Raw genomic sequence first — 24122 nt, 5'->3', positions numbered from 1 at the left:
GTTTATGTTTGAAGAAAAACATACGAAACTTGCTTAAAATAAGCCCTGTTTACAAGGTTAGAATGATCTTAAAACAGTATCTCTCAAGTAAAGGAAGTAGTTTGAGGTGGTCTGTGTTTGCATTTATGAATTTATAATTGGGGTTTGGGAAAAAAAGGTTAAAGGCCAACACAGTACAGAAATAAAGACAAAGCTCTTTAAATAGATAAAAATGGTGAAAAGACTGAGCCATGATAATACACAATGCAGAACAGGTATGTCAAGGAACCTTGGTGAAGAAGTGGTAAAGTGACAGTTCTACTATGTCAAGGAGGGTCACAATGTGTTGGCATCACAAAAATGTAAGTATATCAAATTCCAAACAGTCTAGACCAATGGTTTTCAACCTGGGGGTCAACCCCTTTGGGGGTCGAACAACCCTTTCACACAGGTCGCCTAAGACCATATTTCCGATGGTCTTAGGAACCAAGACACCACTCCTCTATCCAAGTGGGTCTGCCCACATGCAGATAGGACCACAATATGGGGGTCATCACACATGAGGAACTGTATTAAAGGGTCACAGCATTAGGAAGGTTGAGAACCACTGGTCTAGATCAGAGTAGAATTTATTTGCAAGCTGATGTATAGATAGATAGATAGATAGATAGATAGATAGATAGATAGATAGATAACATCTCTGCACCCAATAGTTCATAATTAGTAATGAGTTACTAATTCAATGATGTTATATTTAATAACAGATTTAAAGGATTTAAATATTTCTTTATATGGTATTTTCAAAATGTTTCTCAGCATATTATTTTGGGGTTTGCATCAATAGTTAAAAAGAATTGCTCCAAAAAGGGAATTCAGAACACAAATTATTGGAAATTATAAAGGTGACATATGTACAAATATGCTTGATGCAAGTGATGTATGGAATGTTGTAAAAGCTATAAGAGCCCACAATAAAATGAGTTAAAAATAAAGAAAGAAAATTATGTTCACTGTGATAATGAGCACAAATCAATGGTAGTACATCATGCTTAAAACCAGAAAAAATAAAAAATGATATGCTTGTACAAACCCCGTAACTCAAACTCACTGCCACTGAGTTAATTTGACCCTACAGGAAAGAGTAGGTACCTTTTGATGCAGATTGTATTCCCAGGTGGGAAAGCCTTTATGCTCCAAAGAGAGAATGCAGCAAGCAAATATTTAGACAACCAGAGAAAACTTGGACTGTACTTCTGAATGGGAAGGCAATTAGACTCTGAGAAAGATTGTGACAAGGCAAATGGGCTGGTACTTAAAAAAGTATAAAACCCCAGAAGAAAGGAAGGCAGTGTGGAGAGATCCCACTGATCTTTTGATCTACTAATAAATGCACGCTGACCTTCAACACCCTGCCTCTGTGACTGACTGTACCAGCATGTGGCTGGACACTTGATCCGGTTACAATATGAAAGATAAAAATATCAACTCATATTTTAGATACTAAAAAAATAATATAGTCCTTCTCTCCATTTCTCCACCATCCTTAGTGTGGTTCTTTTCTATCTTTACAATGTCTTCTCATAAGGCTTTCAGGATCAAGGGATTCCTGGCTAAGATAGAAAATCAGAATTGGCCTATTCCCAATGGATTCAAGTGAAAACTAGCAATAAGAAGGGGTATAACTCCAAGAGAAGACAAAAACCAAGCTGGGTCTGTAAGGTGCCCACTTGTGATGGCACCACGCACAGGTTCATTAGTGGTCTGTCACGCTGAGTTTAAGATTGGTCAATTGAACTTATATTGGCAAATACCTGGTTTCTTCCTTGGTTTTATGCTTCTGCATCAAGAGGCTAACAAGAAATAATGTCATAATGTAATAATGGTTTGAAAAAGAAAGAAAAATAATTTAATGGACATCCTTAGCCTCATAAGATATTTTTTATTTTAAAAAGTATTCCCCAAACTAAAGATTAATAAATTATTAAGCAACTAAAAGCAAAATTAAGATCAATACACATAAATTGAATGCTTAATGTATATTTAATTTAGGCTCGCTTTTGGCAGATATTGCTAAAGTTATAATTCTCTCCTGACTTACATGTAATGACATTTCAGCAAGATAAACTTTAAACAAAAATTTAAAAAGAGGCTTGAAGTGAAAATAATTGGAATGGGAATCAAGAAATAAACATCTTATTCCAAGTTTTCTGAATTATTCTGCAAACCTCCAGGCAAGTCATTTGCTATTCTCAGTTCTTTGACTTACTACCCTGTGAAGGAATGGAAACCAAGAATGTCTGTAAAGCGAATTTCTCCAGGAGGCAAGCACCTGAAATATAAACAACGTTGTTGACAGAGAAGTGGGTGAAGGGAGACGTCAGGTAGTGTGAGATATGGCAAAATAATAATTTATAAAACATCAAGGGTTCATGAGGGAAGAGGGAGCAGGGAGGGAGGGAAAAAAAGAGCTGATATCAAGGGTTCAAGTAGAAAGCAAATGTTTTGAGAATGATGATGGCAACAAATGTACAAATGTGCTTGACACAGTGGATGGATGATTGTGATACGTTGTACAAGCCCCCAATAAAATTATTTTAAATTTTTTTAAATAAACAAACAATGCTGTTACCTCAGTCTATTCAGAGGGAAATGTCTTTGAAGGGGTAAACAAAGGGCCGACATATAGAAATAGTATTAGAGCTTAAATTTCTGAGCCCTGGGTTTACTAGGGGTTACAGTGGAAGCCCAGTGATGAATCTCCACAAAAGTTCAGCCTCCACATATTTTCCTCTGGCCATTTAACCAGCACCATGACTAGCTTCACCTTGAGACGGAGTGCCTGAGAACGGAATTTGGTGCCACTCCCCTAGCCAGTCGCGGGTGACACTTCACAGCCCTTAGGGCTTGTCTGGATGTGCCCTTAATGGAAATTAGGGTGGTAGCGTCCCATGATCATGAGTCATGCCCAGCCTTGGTTGGTAGACTCTGAACCAATCTTTTATGCCTTTTTATCGATGATAAGTTATGTGTCCCAATTAAGGTCCTGCTTCCCACTTCTACAGTCCCACCTGTAACTGTGATGTAGTAATCTGCTGCCAATCAGGCTTCCATGGCAGTTTCCTTTGCCCTTCCATATCTTTTTTCAGTCCGAATCTCTGTAAACCCTAAAATGTCATTATGACCTCTTTTTAAAAAAAATCATTTTATTGGGGGCTCATACAGTTCTTATCATAATCCATACATACATCTATTTTGTCAAGCACAATTGTACATATGTTGCCATCATCATTTTTGAAACATTTTCTTTCTACTTGAGCCCTTGGTATCTGTTATTTTCTTTTTTCTTCCCTGCCCTCCCTCCCCCATGAACACTTGACAGTTGATCTTTTTTTTTTTTTCATGTCTTACCCTGACCGATGTATGACATCTTTCTAAGGGTGTCAATCCACACGATATCTTTGTTTTGTATTTGTTCTGTTTAAGACTTAATGAATGTTCTCCGTAAATTTTTATTTGAGATTTGTGGTTTCTTTTCTACCCTAAAAAATAACTATGTGTAGGAAAAAAGCATGGCAAAAAAAATTTACCTTCAGGTTTTGTGGCCGAATGAATTTGTTGAGAAGTGAAGTCTGAATGAGTTCCCACCGACTCCCTGCAGTTCGCTCACCATTCTTTTTGGAAAAAGAAAAATCTATGAGGAAATCATTCCCAAGATCTTTTGCATCATAAAATTAGATGCAAAAAGTTAAATACTAAGTTATCTTTCGGAGACCAATATGAGAATCATTTTTGTTCTCACCTCATCTTCCACAGGGTACAAATTTTGTTCTGAACAAGGCATTTTAACATGTTTGTTATCCCACAAGTCTTTATAATGTGTTGGAAAAGGCTTAGGAACGTCTCCTGCTCGCAAAAGATCCACCTGGAAGTTAGAGTAAAAAATAAATAAAAATAAGTGCATATACATTTGGAATATCTTCTACAATATGAACTAAAGTAGCTAATACAAATGTTACATACATAGTACCAGGTCTTAGACAAGACATTTCAGAAGTACTCTTCAGCTGCTTCCACCTCTTGCCTCCCCTTAACCAGTTCCTAGGTCAAGCTGTGAGTTCTCTTCCCTGTGAGCACATCTGGGCAGAAGGCTCACCAACCTTCCCTGAATATCTACACACGTGTCCTATCGCCACCCCACCTCCAACTGCTCCGCACACATGCAGCCCTATCGCCACCCCACCTCCAACTGCTCCGCACACAATGCAGCCCTATCGCCACCCTGCCTCCAACTGCTCCACACACATGCAGCCCTATCGCAACCCTGCCTCCAACTTCTCCGCACACATGCAGTCCTATCGCCACCCCTGCCTCCAACTGCTCCACACACATGCAGTCCTATCGCCACCCCTGCCTCCAACTGCTCCACACACATGCAGCCCTATCGCAACCCTGCCTCCAACTTCTCCGCACACATGCAGTCCTATCGCCACCCCTGCCTCCAACTGCTCCACACACATGCAGTCCTATCGCCACCCCTGCCTCCAACTGCTCCACACACATGCAGCCCTATCGCCACCCCTACCGCCAACTGCTCCGCACACATGCAGCCCTATCGCCACCCCACCTCCAACTGCTCCGCACACATGCAGCCCTCTGCCTCCAACTGCTCCGCACACATGCAGCCCTATCGCACCCCTGCCTCCAACTGCTCTGCACACATGCAGCCCTATCGCCACCCCTGCCTCCAACTGCTCCGCACACAATGCAGCCCTATCGCCACCCTGCCTCCAACTGCTCCACACACATGCAGCTCTATCGCAACCCTGCCTCCAACTTCTCCGCACACATGCAGTCCTATCGCCACCCCTGCCTCCAACTGCTCCACACACATGCAGTCCTATCGCCACCCCTGCCTCCAACTGCTCCACACACATGCAGCCCTATCGCCACCCCTACCGCCAACTGCTCCGCACACATGCAGCCCTATTGCCACCCCACCTCCAACTGCTCCGCACACATGCAGCCCTCTGCCTCCAACTGCTCCGCACACATGCAGCCCTATCGCACCCCTGCCTCCAACTGCTCCGCACACATGCAGCCCTATCACCACCCCACCTCCAACTGCTCCGCACACATGCAGCCCTATCGCCACCCCTACCTCCAACTGCTCCGCACACATGCAGCCCTATCGCCACCCCTGCCTCCAACTGCTCCGCACACATGCAGCCCTATTGCCACCCCACCTCCAACTGCTCCACACACATGCAGCCCTATCGCCACCCCTGCTTCCAACTGCTGCGCACACATGCAGCCCTATCGCCACCCTGCCTCCAACTGCTCCGCACACATGCAGCCCTATCGCCACCCCTGCCTCCAACTGCTCCGCACACATGCAGCCCTATCGCACCCCTGCCTCCAACTGCTCCGCACACATGCAGCCCTATCGCCACCCTGCCTCCAACTGCTCCGCACACATGCAGCCCTATCGCCACCCTGCCTCCAACTGCTGCGCACACATGCAGCCCTATCGCCACCCCTGCCTCCAACTGCTCCGCGCACATGCAGCCCTATCGCCACCCCTGCCTCCAACTGCTCCGCACACATACAGCCCTTTAAACCTTCTCCCTGCCTGAAACAACATGAACTTTGTAAAGTACCCCAGGTTTCCAATCCTTTTATGGATCCTCTCTGCAACTGTGTATCATTTCATCTGGATTCCCCATGATGGTCCACATGGTAATTAGCATACTGTTATCCAAACATTAATTCCAGACAGGCCAGCAGCTTACAATTTCTCTAAACATAGTAAATTCACCTTTGTACCTACATGACTTTGTACACACATTAAGCAAACATTGCTATAAAACCACAGAAACCTTGAATAAAATGTCAGAATGGGAAATAGTTTGTCAACATATCTTACATTTAACTTTATACACTTCTGAAGATGTTTCCATCTCTTTAACTCTTCCCGAAAGTATTCTGCACTCTTCCATCAACACATCAAGACAGAAGTTTGGGCACACAAGTTCTAAGGGTTTATATCATGTTCCTTTCACATGTTCTTTGAATCGATGTCCTATAGGCTACATTAAGAGATGTATTGTTCTGGCACACCTGTGACTATTATTGTAAATTTACCTAACAATTAACCCCTATTGTTTGTGTAAATAGCTTCCAGCCAAGAAAGGATTGATTCTGTACAAGTGAAATATTCAGGTACAGTGATATGGAGTTAGTCTATGGCAGCCCAAAGTCCCTCTCTCAACAAGGTTTTAAAAACTAATGCCAGGGGCTAATCAAAGACAATTATTAAGGGAAGATCATTATGCCCCAGAGGGAAGTTTGAAAAGACCACAAATTAACAAGGAAGTTTTGAAAGGGAGCCAAAGGAAGATAAAAATTAAAAAACAAAACAAAAAAACCCAAAGCTATAGATTCAGGAATCAGTTTGGGACTTCCACTAAATCCTAGTTAAGTAAATTCAGTTCACTACTAATTCTACTTAACTAAATCCAACTTAAGAACAATCAACTTGCATCATGGCCCTGCTGGATACTCACTCTCAAGAAGGGCACACCGAAGATATGGGTGCAAAATGTAGTGAGGAAATTAGACAGTGCCTGGCTATCACATAAAATAAGTGTCTGGATTCTTAAAGGCTGGTCGCCAAACAAGCAGCCATCTAAGTGAGATGTCAACTAGGTCCACATGGAAGAAGCACGCCATCATCAGTCCCTGAAGGATTGTAAATCATATAATCTGAAGTCAAAGGAGGGATCAGTATCAGAGCCTAAATTGTGAGAATTTGGTCCGCATAAAGCTGTGGATGACAGTGGAGACCAAGATACATTAGTGGGAACTACATAGGAAATAAGCCTCTGGTGATCTCCCTCTATCCATAATTTGAGGGATGGAGGGAAAGTACATTGGAAAGACGTGTATAGCTCAAAGGGATAAACGCAACTTGCACAGTTAAAACCTTGTCAGATGATCCCCCTCTGTTGCACAGTGGACCTGATTTTCAAAATTTTCTATACTTTTTTGTTTGTTCATATTAGGGTTTATCTCAGATTATTTTAAACTCATTTTATTGGTGTTGGTACAACTCTTATAACACTCCATATATACATCCATTGTGTCAAGCACATTTGTACATTTGTTGCCATCATCACTCTCAAAACATTTGCTTTCTAGTTCAGCCCTTATCAGCTCCCTCCCTCCCTGCTCACCCCTCCCTCAGGAGCCCTTGATAATTCATAAATTATTATTGTCAAATCTTACACTGTCCAACGTCTCCCTTCACCCACTTTTCTGTTGTCCGTCTCCCAGAGAGGAGCTTAGATTTAGATCCTTTTAAAAAATTTTTTTAATCATTTTATTAGGGGCTCATACAATTCTTATCAAAATCCATACATACATCAATTGTGTAAAGCACATTTGTACATTCATTGCCCTCATCATTCTCAAAACATCTGCTCTCCACTTAAGGCCCTGCCCTCAGGTCTTCATCTTTCCCCTCCCTCTTCGCTCCCCTCTCCCTCATGAACTCTTGATAATATATAAATTACTATTTTGTCATATCTTGCCCTGTTGGGCTCTCCCTTCACCTACTTCTCTGTTGTCCATCCCCCTGGGAGGAGGTCACATACAGATCTTTGTAATCAATTCCACCTTTCTACCCCACCTTCCCTCCAACCCTTCCAGTATCATCACTCTCACCACTGGTCCTGAAGGGATCATGTCCTGAATTCCCTGTTTCTAGTTCCTATCTGTACCAGTGTACATCCTTTGGTCTAGCCAAATTTGTAAGGTAGAACTGGGATCAAAATAGTGGGGGGTTGGAAACATTTAAGAACTAGAGGAAAGTTCTATGTTTCATTGTTGCTACATTGCATCCTGACTGGCTGTCTCCTCCCTGCGACCCTTCTGTAAGGAGATGTCCCATTTCCTACAGATGGGCGTTGGGTCTCCAATCTGCACTCCCCTTCATTTACAATATGATTTTTTATTCTTTGATGCCTGCTACCTGATCCTCTCAACACCTCGTGGTCACAGACTTGTGTGCTTCTTCCATGTGGACTTTGTTGTCTCTGAACTAGATGGGCACTTGTTTACCTTCAAGCCTTTAAGACCCCAGACACTGTATCTTTTGATAGACAGGCACCGTCAGCTTTCTTCAACACATTTGTTTATGCACCCATTTGTCTTTAGCAATTGTGTCGGGAAGGTGTGCATCATGGAATGCCAATTTAATAGAATAGTGTTCTTGCATTGAGGAAGTACTTGAGTGGAGGCCCAATGTCCAATCTGCTGCCTTAATACTAAACCTACAAATATATGCACGTAGATCTATTTTCCCATCATCATATATATTTACATATGTACATGCCTGTATTTAGACCTCTATAAAGTCCTTTGTCTCCTAGTTCTTTCCTCTATTTCCTTTGACTTTCCTCTTATCCCACTATCATGCTCCGGCTTCATTTGAGTTTCAGTAATTGCTCTCAGTTACATTGCTCTGGATCAATCCCTACCAGGTCTCTCAGATTTTTTGTCATTGGGGTCACCCTCTTGAAGATGTGTTAAATAGTTTTCCTGTTTTTTGGTATAAAAAACCCAGGAATGATGAACCTATAGAGACAGCAAGTAGAATAACAGTTGGAAGTTCAGGTGGAGGGGTGGGGGTGAAATGGAGATGATGTCAAGGAATTTAGGAAAGAAAAGAATGTTTGGAAACTAACTTTGGTAGCAATTGTACAATACTGCTTGATGTGACTGAACTCTGAAATGATATTATATAAGTATTAATTTCCAATTAAAATAATTTTTTAAGGAGGGAGGGGGAAAAAAAGGACCTGATGCAAAGGGCTTAAGTGGAGAGCAAATGCTTTAAGAATGACTGGGGCAAGGAATGTGCGGATGTGCTTTATACAATTGATGTATGTATATATATGGATTGTGATAAGAGTTGTATTAGCCCCTAATAAAATGTAAAAAAAGAAAAGAGGAGAAAAAAATGATTAGGGCAAAGAATGTACAGATGTGCTTTATACAATTGATGTATGTATATGTATAGATTGTGATAAGAGTTGTATGAGTCCCTAATAAAATGTAAAAAAAGAAAAGAGGAGAAAAAAATGATTAGGGCAAAGAATGTACAGATGTGCTTTATATAATTGATGTATGTATATGTATGAACTGTGATAAGAGTTGTATGAGCCCCTAATAAATAGTTTAATAAATAAATAAATAAATGCTAAAAAAAAAAGAAAATGATGAGGACAACAAATGTACAAATGTGCTTGACACGATGGATGGATGTATGAATTGTGATAAGAGTTTTACAAGCCCCCAATAAAATTATTTTAAAAAGAAAATTTAAAAAAAAGAATGATTGGGGCAAGGAATGTGCGGATGTGCTTTATACAATTGATGTATGTATATGTATGGATTGTGATAAGAGTTGTATGAGCCCCTAATAAAATGTAAAAAAAGAAAAGGAAAAAAAAAAAGAAAATGATTAGGGCAAAGAATGTACAGATGTGCTTTATACAATTGATGTATGTATATGTATGGATCGTGATAAGAGTTGTATGAGCCCCTAATAAAATGTTTTAAAAAATAATTTTTAAAAAGAATAAACTTTGAATAATGTAAACTAAATAAATGTTCGGTGCGTTCTGTAAAGAAAACAATCCTCAAGGAATAAAATCGGGGCTTAGGGTAGACAGGGCAAGATCTCCCAATGAAACCGTTCAAAGATAGCTCTTGATACCAAAAAAAAAAAAAATTAGCAAGTGAGTCTTTAATGTAACTTTTTCTGGCCTTTTTCTCACCAATGCTTTTTGCAATTTTCTTAAAACTTCTTCCTACTAAACCTCCAGCTTGTTCTGTGCCCTTGGAAAAAAAGTCTATGAAGATTATCTTAGATTCCCAAAAGTCATCATAATTGTCTGATCTGACTTCTGCCTTAACATAAAAAGTCCCAGACCTCCTAGGAAGCCATCGGTTTTTGCTTTCATTGGTTCTTCTTTTGAAGGTACCCTAAATGAGACTAAGACAAGTGTATTACTGCGAGACCTTGTCTGCAGCCTTCCATTGACTGTAGAAGCATTTTTAAACAGGTTTGGTTCAGAATATGAACCAGAACACCCAGTGACAATACTTTTTGACTTACTTTTACATTGTTGTCTCTTCTCTTTTTAATTCTATTAATTACCATGCTCCCTGATCCTTTATCTGGTTACACAACTATTGTAGTAACCTTCACAGATTAGCTCAATTTTCATTTCCTTTCTAAAGTTTTTGGGATCTTTTTTCTTATAGTGTATTATGCTTAAATTCTACAGCAATCAGTTTATAGAAGGCTGCAGTCTACAGTAGTCACCCTAAGTTCATTTTGAATTTGATATTAATTCAGATACTCTTGGAGGTGTCTATGTTACTGAGCCCATGCTTGCTGATCATTAAATCAGTAATGAGACTATTTTAAGAAAAGCCTAGGGAGGAACACTTTGCCCTCAGGAAGAGTGTAGTTAAAAGTTGATTAACCAGGGCTTCCAGCAAGGTGGAAGACTGATGACAGGCTAACCAGACTCTCAACAGCTAAGGCACAAGGGTTCCAAAGAAGCAGATAATCCCAGAACTCTGAGAATCAGAGGAAAGGATGGAGAAGATTTAAAAAAGAAAAAAAACAGCAAAGAGAGACAAAAGGCATGGTTAGACACAGCGTAGCTATTTTAAACTTCCACAAACCTAACTGGTTGCTTAGGCAGCACTGACCCAGAGGCTGGTAACCAGAAAGTTATAATCATCCCTTGGTTCTCTAAAAAATTAGTAAAATAAAATTCCCAAGTTCAGAAACTGAAGATGCTAGATTCTACCATATAACATTCCAAAAGAAGTCAACCTTGAAGTAAAATTGAACTGGCCTTGAAGAAAAAATGCCTCCTTCTCTGGGCTAAAGATAAAACTGATAGCTGCAGTAGGAACTTTTGTTAGGAAAAAATGAAAACAAAACTTAAGAGCCATAATTAAAGAAGCTTTCCCAATACCACTGTCCTTGGAAATGAAAATGTGCAGAAGTGACTCTTACCTTTCGCTTAGTAATTATTAAGTAAGTAGCAGGGTACAGCTCTGGGTCAGCATTAGGAAATAATTTAGGATTAGACACAGGGAGCACATAAACCAAGTATCCCTCCTTCAGGGCAAGATGGTGTTTTCAGCCCCTCTTGTCAATGGAGGCCTCCTCTTAGCTTCCTCGAGTCAGGTCTTCTCTGAACTCCTTCAAGACAAGCTCTTCTTGGCTCCCTCTAGATCGGTTCCTTTTGGCTTTGCCATTTCTCGCCAGCAGCTCTGGTGCCAGACCCCTACTGGAACTGTTGCTATCGTCACTGTCAGAACCCTTGACCAATGTGAAAGCTTTAAGAGGTTATGCTGCTGCTGTTTCTTCTCTCTTACACTTCCGCTGCTCCTCTTACTCTTGATTTGGTCTCTAAATCCTCCGAAATTGGCTGCTTATATACAGAACTGTTTAAAGCATGAGGCATGCCTATGGTATGCAAACTGACCATTCTGTCCCCTTAGACACTCCCCCATATTATTTGCATACTAGAGTACACTTACTTTAGGTGCACAGCCTCTTGAACAATCCCTGCAACGTGCATACCGATCACAGGCTGGCTGTGGCACACATTCAGACAAAAGGTATCAAGACAAAGTTTACAGCTTACCCAAGAACTCATAACAAACTTCTTCAAAAATAACCCTTCTAGGGTAGGAAACTAGGGCAAAGATAACTCCTTGGGGTAGAGGGGAAAAATTAAGATACTTTTCCAAGGAACCAAGCAAAGGCCACATGAAGGAACTCTTCACTACAGTAAGATAATTCCGAAAGTTTTACTATGTAAAGATTACTTTAGACAAAGTCACTGGCAGATTTGTAGACAGATCAAAACCCCACATTTTAATGTTACTCGTCATTCAGTCTAATGCACAGGTACAGGCTTTTGACCGTTTCCTCAAAAACAAAGTGTAAAATGTAACTGTTGTTTGGTGGTGGTGGTGTTAGGTGCCATCAAGTTAATTCCAATTCACAGTGACCTTCTGCACAAAAGAGCAAAGCTCAGCCAGGTTTTACACCAACGTCATAATCATTCCTATATAAATAAATATAACTCATCTTTTACTTTTTCAACTTATTTTCAATGTTTAACTTGTAATGTTTTTGGTTTCATGTGGGCATAATTATGTATACAAAGTTCATAAAAGAAATGTTGACTATATGAAAAAATAGATATTCCAAGAATCAATATGCACTAGAATATTTCAAAAATTATACATTGTGGAGATGGTAAAAGACATTTTCTTCATTTCGAAGTTAGTATTCATCAGGTAATTCCCCACCCCCACCGCCACCCCACAGGATGATATAAAACATTGCCTTCATAAACTCTGTTGTGCCCATTGACCTGGGTGTACTGTGAGACAATGGTCCTGAACTTCAGGGCTCCATCAGGCAATTTAGTGACCATGAATGACCCAGAACATTCATCCACCAGGTAAGCTACCTTTATTAAAATAACCCAGGGAGGTTGTTTGGGTTTTGCTTTGTTTTTTTGTTTTGTTTTTTAAGTAATGAACGAGAGAGCTTCTTGATTCCTGGTGATAGCAGCATTGTAGTGTTAGGAAGTGGATACAAATGTCACAGTTAAACATACACTTCAGCTGGTCTTGTCTCTCATTACAACCCTTCAGGAAATGCATCTTCTGTGAGTAAGCTATTTCTTCTCTGGAGACTGTGTGCCACACATACTAGTGTTCACAATGTAAATTTTACATGCTGCAAATTCATCCTTGATCAGAAGGATCACTGAAACCATTTCTTTCTAAAAGAATTTCATGTTCAACCACTTATAAAAGCACGTACAAGGCCCATGGCCTTTCTTCAGTTTCAATAAGCAGCAACATCGCTCCAGAACTGAGCCCATGCTTCACATAAAACCCTGTGCCATGGGTCTGCCCATAAAACAGGGGTAATTAGTTGGTAAGAAAAATATGCTGGCATGAGACTAAGAATGTTGTAAGTATCACAAAATAGATGCAAACTTGGTGCTATGAAGATAGAAAAGTTTTAAAAATTATCATTTTAATGTATTATTCATCAATTAAAATATAGGCTTAGAAATAAAATTTATCAGTTAATTTGACATTACAATAAATAAAAAAACAAAAAAAATGTTACCTGAACATTTGAATATACAATGCTTACAGCAGAGGCCAAAGTGTCTTATTAAATATATAAGTTTGTCACGTTAAGTCTTTATTTATTTATTTTGGGGGGGACATATTTGTTGTAATTTTAAATAGTGACATTATCTTGTCTGCAGCTACCTGAGGAGCCCTGGTGGCATACTGGTTATGCGTCAGGCTGCAATCTGCAAGTTCAGCAGTTTAAAACCACCAGCTGCTGCATAGGACAGGACTTTCTTCTCCCGTAGAGTGATCAGTCTAGGAAACTCACAGGGGCAGTTCTACTCTGCCATACAAGGTCACTCGATGGCAGTGAGGTTTTTTAGACAGATGCCTGAAGCTTTAGTCCTTTGTCTTGTAAGAAGAGTAAATATAAAGGCCAATGTTTAAAAGTTTACATATGTCTCTGTTCCCATTTTATTTTTTTAGGAAAAGCCACGATATTGAGTTGAGGGGAAAAGTTTCCATGTGATTTGATAGCTAAGTTCTATGTCAACTTGACTGGGCAAGGTTCTCAATAGTTTGGATGTAATACCCTATGATGTTATCTAACAATGTAATTCATGCCATAATAGGATCTAACATAACAATCAACTCTGTTAGCAGCCATCAAATGTGGTAAAGTACTGCCCTCTTGATTAGGCCCTAGCCTTGAAGCAATTGGAAAAATGCAAGGATGGGAATGTTTGTCCCTACTTGGGAATCTGAATCCTGCATCTGGTTCCATGACTTACTGTAATATTGCCTGCTATTTCTAGGAGCCATCAGCAAACTGACAACCTGGGATTCATTTGACTTTGCATCTCCAGACTGTGGTCTTCCTGTTTCGTATTCTTGCTTTCTGGTTTATCAGCTCCCAAGCTGCTTGAGTCAGAAGAAGCTTCCAGTATACTATGTGATCCAGAGACTTGAACTGCATTGGGCTTTGCCACATATACATTTCTTGGTATAAATTTCTTTCAATATACATACAAATTTTTTTTTGAGATCCTAGTAACTATCAGTTATGATATGACCCACTATGTAAGCAGGTAAACAAAATCCCCACCTGAAACAGGAGTGAATTGATATACTAACAATCATAATCTTATTTCTTTTCTTCTTCCATCTTACACAATAAAAACCATAGCCATAATTTGGCAGATTGTATCAGTCTCTGTACTTTGTACATACTGACAGTTTCCCTGATCCAAAATGACTGTCTTTGTCCTGTTTATTGCTCAATGCTAAATAAAAGGGTCTCTATAAAACATATGTGGATTGACTGTGTAGATGATAAACTGCATGGCCTTGAGGAGAATGGGAATTCCAGGATAATTGATTGTACTTATGAGGAATGTATACATAGATTAAGAGTTGTGTAAACAGAAGGACATACTGCATGGTTTAAAATCAGAAGAGGTGTGTGCAAGGATTGTATCCCCTCACCATACTTATTCAATCTGTACACTGAGAAAACCATCAGAGAACCTGGATATTTAGGAATATCATTAAAACCTTGTGATATGCAGATAACCTTGTTTGCTGAAGGTGAGGAGGACTTGAAGCACTTACTGATGAAGATCAAAGATTGAAGCCTGCAGTACAAATCACAACTACTAGTAAGAAAACAAAGTCCGCAAAACTGGACCATTAGTTAACAGCATAATCAGCAGAGAATCTACTGAAGTTCTCAAAGAGTCTGTCTTGCTTGGATTCGAAAATAAATGCTCATAGAAGCAGCAGCCAAGAGATTAAAAGACACACTATTGGGTAAATCTGCTGCACAAGACCTCTTCAAAATGTTGAAAAGCAAGCATGGTACTTGGAGGACTAAAGTGTGCCAGACCCAAGCTATGTTCTTTTCAAATGTCTCATATGCATGAGAAAGTTAGACATTGAATAAGGAAGACCAAAAAGGAATAGATGCATTTAAATTATAGCATTAGCCAAGAATATTGAAAACACCATGGACTACCAAAAGAACCAACACGTCTCTCTGAGAAGTACATCCAGAATGCTTCTATAGGCAAAGACAGGGAAACTTGGGTGCACATACTTTGAACATGTCAAGAGAGAAGTCCCTGGAGAAGGACATCATGTCAGGAAAAATAGAGGTGCAATAGAAAAGAGAAAGGCCCTCAACAAAACGGACAAAGTGGCTACAGCCATAGGCTCACACATAAGAACAATTGTGAGGATGGCACATGATTGGGCAGTGTTTGGTTTTGCTGTGCACAAAGTCACTGTAAGTCAGAACTGACTTGACAGCATTTAACAACATAAAACATGTAAAGTACTGGGTTACAAGTTGGGTTGCTAACTGCAAGATCAGCAGTTCAAAACCACCTTCCACTCTTTGGGAGTAAGATAAGGCAGTCTACTCCTGTAAAGATTTACAGTCTCAGAAATGTACAAGGAAATTTCTACCCTGTGCTATAGGGTGACTGTGAGTCAGAATTGACTCGAAGGCACTGAGTTAGCATTGCAGTTTGGTTAGAGAACATGTTTGAATATGGGGTATTCTTGACCCAGCACAGCAGTGATTTACTCTCCTCTATTTTATTAAATGTCTAATATACTTTTTCCCCGTCTTCTAGTCTCTAAACTTGAGAAAAACAACTACATTAACTTTGTATGCAGAAGTCTTAGTGGTATAGTGATTCAAACACTTAGCTACTAAGCTAAAGGTCTATCGTTCAAACTACCAGCCTACTCTACAGTTACTTTGCCATGGGAAAAAAAAATGTGGCAGTTTACTTCCATAAGGTTACAGCCTTGGAAACCTGGAAACCCCATAAGACAGTACTACTCAGTTCTATAAGGTTCCTGTTCTCATAGTCTGCTAGAGGTCTGCATAACCTATGAGGTCTGACTGACCTAGCCTGAATTATGTCACCTAATCCATTCCACCAGTCACGTCAAGGACAACTAGAGATTTAAATGGCCCATCCCAAATTGTCTGAGATTACCCACTCCAGATATCATGTCCAGATAACCTATTGACTAACACTACCCCACATGACAATGAGGTTTACAAGCCTTGGATTACGAGACCAACCATTATGTTGGAATAAAGACCATTTGGGATGCAAGAATGGTAAAGGCCAATGGTAACGGGCCAATGGTAGAGCAAGAAAGGAAAGTCAATGGGGTACTGCTAACTGACCCCTATAAAAATCCAAGTCATGACTCTAGACCAGCAGTTCTCAATCTGTGGGTCTCGATAACAGTTGCAAAATAACAGTTATGAATTAGCAACAAAAGTAATATTTTGTTGGGGGGGGGGTCTCCACAACATGAGGTGAGGTATTAAAGGATAACAGCATTAGGAAGGTTGAGACCCACTGCCTTAAAGACACTGTCAACTTCCTCAAATCATGAGGTGACCCATTTCATGATTAAAGTGTACTTTGCTTATTAAATTTTTGCTGTTTATACTCGTATTTTTGTACTGTCAACATGCGGTTCCCTCTGCTGTGGTGGCAAACCACTCAGGAGAAACATGCTAGCTTTTCTCTGAGGAAGAAAAGCCCAACAAAATAATCCTCAAGACATAATAGCTTTAAACTTTATATTCTAAATATTTAGGGATATGTCTGACATATTTGTATTTATGTGTACATGTGACATGAGGGGGTACTCCCCCTAAAAATGGAATTGTGCTGGGCAAAGCAGAGCTTTCTTAGAAAGCATCTTTCCCACGAGGCGAGCATCAAACACATCGCTATGAGTTAGCGTGCCCAGTAGCATCGCCTGGGAAGGTTCTCTCTGGTCACAGTGAATTTTTTCATGAAAACGGTTTCGCTCGAACCTTGTTTTTGTTTTATGATGGCTGATTTAAGAGAACAGTGTGCAGCTGTGAAATTTTATGTCCTGCTCAGGAAAAATGTCAAAGAAACTATTGGGATGTTGAACACAGCTTACAAGGACAGCACTATCAGAAAAACTCCAAATGCACAAGTGGTTTTCTCACTAAAAAAATGGTGAAAAGTCGATTGGTGACAAACCTCATTCTGGACGTCCCACAACTTCCCAAATGATGAAAATATTGACTTATAGTGCATTTGGAGTTCATTCCATCAGGTCAGACTGTTTATCAAGCTTTCTAAATAGAGGTTTTGAAAAAACTGCATAACAGTGTGCAACAAAAATGGCCTGATTTGTGGCAGATGGGGGACTGGTTTTGCCACGACAATGCAATTGCTCATGCAGACATCTCAGTGTGCCAGTTTTTGGTAAAAAATAGCATGCCTCACTTGCCCCACGCACCTTGCTTACCTGACATAACTCCATGTAACTTCTTTTTGTTTCCATGAATAAAGAGGGAGATGAAAGGACAGCAATTTGGTGACATAGAAAAGGTGAAGAAAAAAAAAACAAGGAAGGTGCTATCAGTCATCCAAACAGAAGAGTTTAAAAAATGTTTCCAAGAATGGAATCACAGATTTGACAAATGTGTTAAGTGTAATGGAGAGTACTTTGAAAGTGATAAGATTGTTTTGTTAAAAAATTTAAATACAGGTAAACAAGCGGCCATCTAGCTCAGAGCAACAAAGCCCACAGGGAAGAAGCACACCAGCCTGTGAGACCACAAGGTGTAGAAGGGATCAGGTAGGAGGCATCAAACTACAAAAAATCATATCATTGAGAATGCAGGGCAGAGAGGAAACACAAAGCCCATCTGTAGACAACTGGACAAGCCCTTACAGAAGGGTTGCAGAGAGAAGATGAGCCAGTCAGGGTGCAGTGTAGCCTTCCTTCCCGCCACTATCTTGATCCCAATTCTACCTTACAAATCTGGCTAGTCCAGAGGATGTACACTGGTACAGAGAGGAACTGGAAACACAGGAATCCAGGGCAGATGAACCCTCAGGAGCAGTGGTGAGAGTGGCAATTCCAGGAGGGTGGAGGGAAGGTGGGGTAGAAAGGGGGAACTGATTACAAGTATCTATATATAACCTCCTCCCTGGGGGACGGACTACAGCAAAGTGGGTGAAGGAAGACATCAGACAGTGTAAGACATGAAAAATAATGATAACTTTTAAATTATCAAGGGTTCATGAGAGAGGGTGGAGTGGGCAGGGAGAGGAAAAAGTAAGGAACTGGTACTAAGGGCTCAAGTAGAAAGCAAATGTTTTGAGAATGATGATGGCAACAAATGTGCTTGACACAATGGATGGATGGATTGTGATAAGAGTTGTATGAGCCCCCAATGATTTTTTTAATCTAATTTGGGGCACCCCCTCATATATAGAAAAACACACACACACATGCTACTAATAATAAGCACTAATGTTTGGAAAAGGAGAAGACTGTCTATTCATATTTCATTCATATTTCACATAAGTGAAATATATAACTGTTACTGTGATTTCACTCAACATTATATTTTCAAGGAACACATTATTACTGTAGCATATGTCAATACTTCACTGTAGACAATCACATAAATTAATATAAATTTCATCTGTACTATGATGAGATGTTCATGGTGCTAATAAGAACCTATGCGAGGCAGATTTTACTATTTTGGTGAGTTCAGATAAGGCTTCCTGAAAAATGTGAAAACTGAGTTGAGAACCAAAGGGAATAGAAAAAGAAGTGAACTAAAGAAAGGAAAGGTAGTCCTGAAAAGCGAACCAGTGTTTTAAAAAATGAAACAACTTGTAGAAATAAGCAGTTTCCTAAAAAGGCCTGCAATGAAAAAGAAACAACTTGGTAAATGGCCATCAAATGCTAAATTACAGATGAGACCACCTAGAGAAAAATCAGAATAAGGAAAAGTCATGAGGAACTCCACAACAGTTAGTTGCCACATATAAAAGAGGACCCTAAAAAAGCATAAGAATTAGCTAAGTAGACAGGAAGAAAACTAGGGGCCCAGGGTGTCATGGGAGATAAGACTATTCCTAGGAAGAAAGAATGATCAAGAGTCAAATGGGGCTGGATCACCACGTATTCTCACCCCAAAGGTGATTTGGGGAAGATGTTTCACTTATCTAAGGTATCAGTAAAACTTCACATAGGTAAGATGATTTGTATGGATGTAATTGCACATATATATTTATATATAAAAGGAAATTTTACATTTCTAAAGACAAATAACAGTTTCATTTAATTACTTCAACGTCTGTATCTATATGATCTGTATTTACCCATCCAACATTTCAGAAGTATAACTAAACACTATATATTAAATAAAAGCAAACAACTAAAACCTAATTACATGTGTGCAATATTGCTATATTCATCACACACACACAAATTCTAGAAAAATATACTCCAAGTTTTTATGCTCTAGGATACGGACAAAGCAGGAAGTGAGTTTTCAGAGTATACATATTTACAAAAACATTAATTTTTAAAAAAAAGGAGACCTTGTATTATTTTTCCAATTTAAAAGTTACCATATTTTTTCAAGATTTAAAAAATGCATAGATGTCAAGCCAATATATAGTAATTGCGTGCCATAGGACACTTTATGTTTTTCTTGTGGGTGGTAGACAGCAGAGAAGTAAAAAATTAAAGTTTCCCTTACCCACCTTAAACGGTCTTTTGCTCACATCTTCATTATTAACATCTTAAATATACAGGTTAACAAACTTAACTTCATAGATACAGTCAACTCCATTTTCCCTTGTTCCCCATAATTAACAATTCATCTATAAATTTTACCTTTCAACAATGTAACCAGCTACTTTTTTGTTGTTGTGGTGGTTAAAATGTTCACCCCCACAAAAGGGGGGTGGACGGATTTATTGAATTCAAAGTGGGAAAGGAGCAACTGGAGGTCAGTCTCTGGGCCCAGCCCCAGGCCGCTCTGCCCAGGATGGGGCCCTGCCAGAGTGTGATGAGAGGGAGGCATGGGGCCTGCAGCTGCCCACTTGGGAAGTACCCATCATCACTCCCTTAGAAGGCCTCTTGAGGCTCTCCAATCTGGAAAGAAAACCAAAGGCCAAAGTAACATCGACTGAGCCAGAGATGGGGACGGGGAAGGTGAGAAGCAGGCAGAAGCAGACTCAGGAGCCTGCGGTAAGTTAGAAGTGTGCTTCTCGAAGCGGTCCCAGGGGCTACCAGCCTTAGTGAGTTCTAGGCTGGCCCTCCCTCTGGGAACCCTTCCCAGAATGGCTTTGGGGTCCCCCCACCCCCACCAAGACCTGGTGTGGATGGCAGAGGGGACAGGCACTCTCTGGCCAGGAGCTTCTGAGGCCTATCCCTGGCTGCTGCTGTGGCTGAATCCATGGATGGCACAGTATGGTAACACTGGACAGGTCCCTTCCCAGGTCACCTGGTCCCCAAGGCCCAGGGGCAGGGGAGAGGGAAGAGAATTCTAAGAAAGAGGCAAAAGCAGGCAGAGGCTGACCCCAGGTCCAGCCCTACCCAGGTGACCAGGCCTGTCACAGGGCCAGGGGAAGCAACCCTGGTGGACAGGGGACTCACGCCCACCCCCAGCAACTCCAGCCATAGCACTGCTCTCTGCATTGGCACTGCTACATCTGGATTGGGGGCATGGCTAGACCCTGTGGCTCAACCAGCTACGTTTTTAATCCCATGAATATTACGTTATCTTAGTGATTTAAAAAATTTAAATAGCAATATATTTGCACTTAAAATAATCTTGCATAAAACTGTATTTAAGTTAGATAAAAGTTATTCTTTTAAATATAACTTCATGGTAATTTCAAATCATTCTAACATAAATAAATTACAATGAGGCTGTTTTGGCAAGTACAAACTAAAATTCGGAAGTTATGGGTGACAGCTAAAGCTTACATCAACCATTAAACTTATTTCAATCTTTTATACAGTAGTTAGAAAATTCTGATTCCCAAAATGAAGTTAACAAAGGTAACAGATTTTAACTGTTACTTTATTTCTGTGTATACTCTTCTGTTAAACAGCAGTGATAAAAAAAAGAACCTGGCATCTATGTACAGACAAAAATACATAAGTTCTCTTGGCAAATTGTTGTTATCTTGTGTTAAAATGTGGTACAATGCATTTTCACGTTTGTGTTGGTGAATTATTTTACTATAAGCTTTTCGAAAATAAAGATATAATTTAGGAAAATAATTAAGTCACACTTTAAAAGAATTGTTGAAGCACTTGCATGCAGCACAGTTTTATACTGCCATTACTTCCTGTCTCTTATCCAAGGTCTCATTACTTCTTCCTGCTTCCATTATATTAATACTTCCATGCTCCTTACATACAGCTGATAAACTTCACTACACCCAAACTGCTGCCTGCACACACATTTCAATGATCTCTAACAACAGACTTAGGTCTAGTTACTGACAGCTGAAGTCCTCTAGGACAGGGCTCAAACCACTTTTTGAGTCTTCTCTGCCACTGTTCCCCATCAATTCTAAACTCCAGAAAAATGACTGTTTTCTAATTCCAAAATAAATGCATTTACATAACAAAGCCCTTTCTTATAAGGTTCACAGATCTGCTAGAAATTCTCTTGCCTTCCTACCTCCGAAAGTTCTGCTTTTTTGGCCTCAGCTCAATCCCTATAACCCCAGTCAGCGTCTGTCCCACCTATAAACATGAGAAAGAACTCTAAACTTTAAAGTACTTGATCACATCCAAACTAATTTAATATGATAAAGGGAGTAATATTTTAGGCAGTCCCTGAAATCTAATATAGAGACAAATTAATATATGAGATTACTATCTTTTAAAGTTCAATAAGTGATATAAACACTCTAATACTAGATTACAGTAATGGAGGCACAGCACAGGTTTACTAATAAATGTAGTATTAAGCACTTAAAAAGGGTGAATTTTAAATATCTCAGTAAAAGCCCCAGTTCACTACCATTGAGGCAATTCTGACTGACAGTAACGCTTAAGGCATAGTACACCTTGTCCTACCACGTTCCTAAGGCTGCAAAGCCTTACTGAAGCAGGCTGTCACATCTTTCTACAATGGCGTAGATCTGCTGGATTTTAACCACCAACATTCTGCTTGGCAGCCAAGTACTAACTACTGTGCCACCAGATACCTTACCAAAACTATTAAAAAGAACTCACTGAGTTTCAAAAAAAAAAAAATTAAATCTCATCCACTGACAATGGTTTATCTTGATTTGTTAAGTACTTAATTAAGTTAAACAATTTACATTTATAAATTCTGAGAACATCTCGGTACTGTACGGATGTAGAAGAGAAAAACTATTTGTGCCTTGGTCCATTTTTCACATTAACAAATATTATACTAACTCACAATTTTATACTCTTCCCTTTTCCGTTAAGAATACCCGTGGGGGGGAAAAAAGGGAAACCGAGCTGATTCCAAGAACCCAAGTGGAAGGTGAATTATGAGTGATGAGTGCAACGAATGTATAAGGGCGCTTTGCTCAACTGATGTATGTACAGAATGTGATAAGAGCCTTATGAGCCCCAATTAAAAATAAATAAATAAATAAAAAATTTAAGAAAGAATAAAAATAAATAAATAAAAATAAAATAAACCAAAAAAGAAATACCCACTCGAATAGTTACTGTGTGACTGGCGGAGGGTCTCAAGAGAGGAAGCCGGATCCCACATCTAGGCATTCTTCTCATTTCCTCAATTGGAGTTCCAAACCATTTCTTATCTGGAGAAAGGTGAGGCGGAATGTATTTTGGAATCTTCCTTTCTGTTCTTTGATGTTTGGTTTCACATTGTTCTTTTCTAAGGCCAAGATAAATGCATTAAGTCACAAATTTTTTTATTAGATTCTAATGGGTACAAAAATAGCAAACATTACTGTGTAGCAAACAAAGCGTGTTCTCTCTTCGTGCTTTTCTATTTATAAGTGAAACATGTAGAGTTTATAGTAAAACCCACAGTATGACTGTCAAGTGTGAAGGAATTTCCAAATCCATGGAAATCACCTTCTGAAAAGCGTTATCACATAAGAATATGGACACTGTCAAATAATCCCTAGTTCAGAGTAGCCGCAACAAATGCTGCCCGGTCTTGCAGGTCTCTACATGGTCATTTTAAATGAAGTGGACTTTCTATCACATGCTAGAAAACTCTCAAAAATTATGATTCTTAGGGTGGGTTTTAAAAAATTCTGTATGGATTAATGGCAAAAAGATAAGCTTTGTAAACAGGCAAAATCAGTTTAAAATTCCAGCATGTAATGATTTCAGTACATTTCCTAACCCAAATCTAGGTTTTCTCATTTGTAAAGAGGTATATATCTGGTGAAATCTCTTACATACTATGTCTCTCCTATCCATGTCTCTGTAACGCCTACCAAATGATGGCGTGGGACTATGCAAATAGGGCAAACTGTAACACCACCAATAGAGGGAACTGGTCAGTTTTAGTTTCCACTGCCTTGCTATAAGGATGAGCCATCTCAGAAGCAAAGAAAAGCCCCAGACCTTAAAGGAAGAGGAACCACATAAAGGAAGAGGACCCACCATAGGAACACAATCAAGATCTCTACCCAAATTAACAGAGGCCAAGACCAGGGACACCAGAGACTGCGGCACAGACTATGGGTCAGAGCAAAGCAGCCAGGTTAAGGCAAAAAAGACCCTAAGAGAGAACAGAGGAGCAGTACCAAGACTATGAAACTGTGAGGTAAAGCTGTGGGGGGTGGGGGGTCGCTTCCTGGCTCTGAAGGCTAAGGACTAAAGAGAGACTTAGCAACTGGCTAAGAGGCCTTGCTGTGAGCCAGTGACATTATCCTGAATGCTTTTGATCTTGGCTTGTTAACTTCCCTAATAAACCCTCCAATTGTGTGTATTCTAAGTGAATTCCATGTGGCCAGATTATAAAGCCCAAGGGAAAAGCAGAGTGTTATGGGAGGGCCCTTGCCAGAATAGGGATGGATGTCAGAATAAAAGGATGGAGGGGGAAGACATGTCTGACCTCTACCTCCTGGCAATGAGATGGTGAA

The 24122-nt window shown here is 39.8% G+C and overlaps 1 protein-coding gene across 2 annotated transcripts in view; it reads right to left on the bottom strand.

Annotated features, from left to right (window-relative positions):
- PARG (poly(ADP-ribose) glycohydrolase) overlaps window positions 1-24122 on the bottom strand; it is a 155889-nt gene that overhangs the window by 123491 nt on the left and 8276 nt on the right. For both annotated transcript variants that reach the window (XM_075564169.1, XM_075564168.1), the window contains exons 4-6: window positions 22714-22897; window positions 3779-3901; window positions 3567-3650 (exon numbers count right to left, since the gene is read on the bottom strand). In XM_075564169.1, the coding sequence (XP_075420284.1) occupies window positions 3567-3650; window positions 3779-3901; window positions 22714-22897 (391 nt within the window). The remainder of the gene's footprint in view (window positions 1-3566; window positions 3651-3778; window positions 3902-22713; window positions 22898-24122) is intronic.

Source organism: Tenrec ecaudatus, chromosome 12, assembly GCF_050624435.1.
Source record: "Tenrec ecaudatus isolate mTenEca1 chromosome 12, mTenEca1.hap1, whole genome shotgun sequence".
In the NCBI taxonomy this organism is placed as follows: Eukaryota; Metazoa; Chordata; class Mammalia; order Afrosoricida; family Tenrecidae; genus Tenrec; species Tenrec ecaudatus.
The sequence above is the reverse complement of the archived record's forward strand: the minus strand, read 5'-3'. Positions and strand labels throughout refer to the sequence as shown.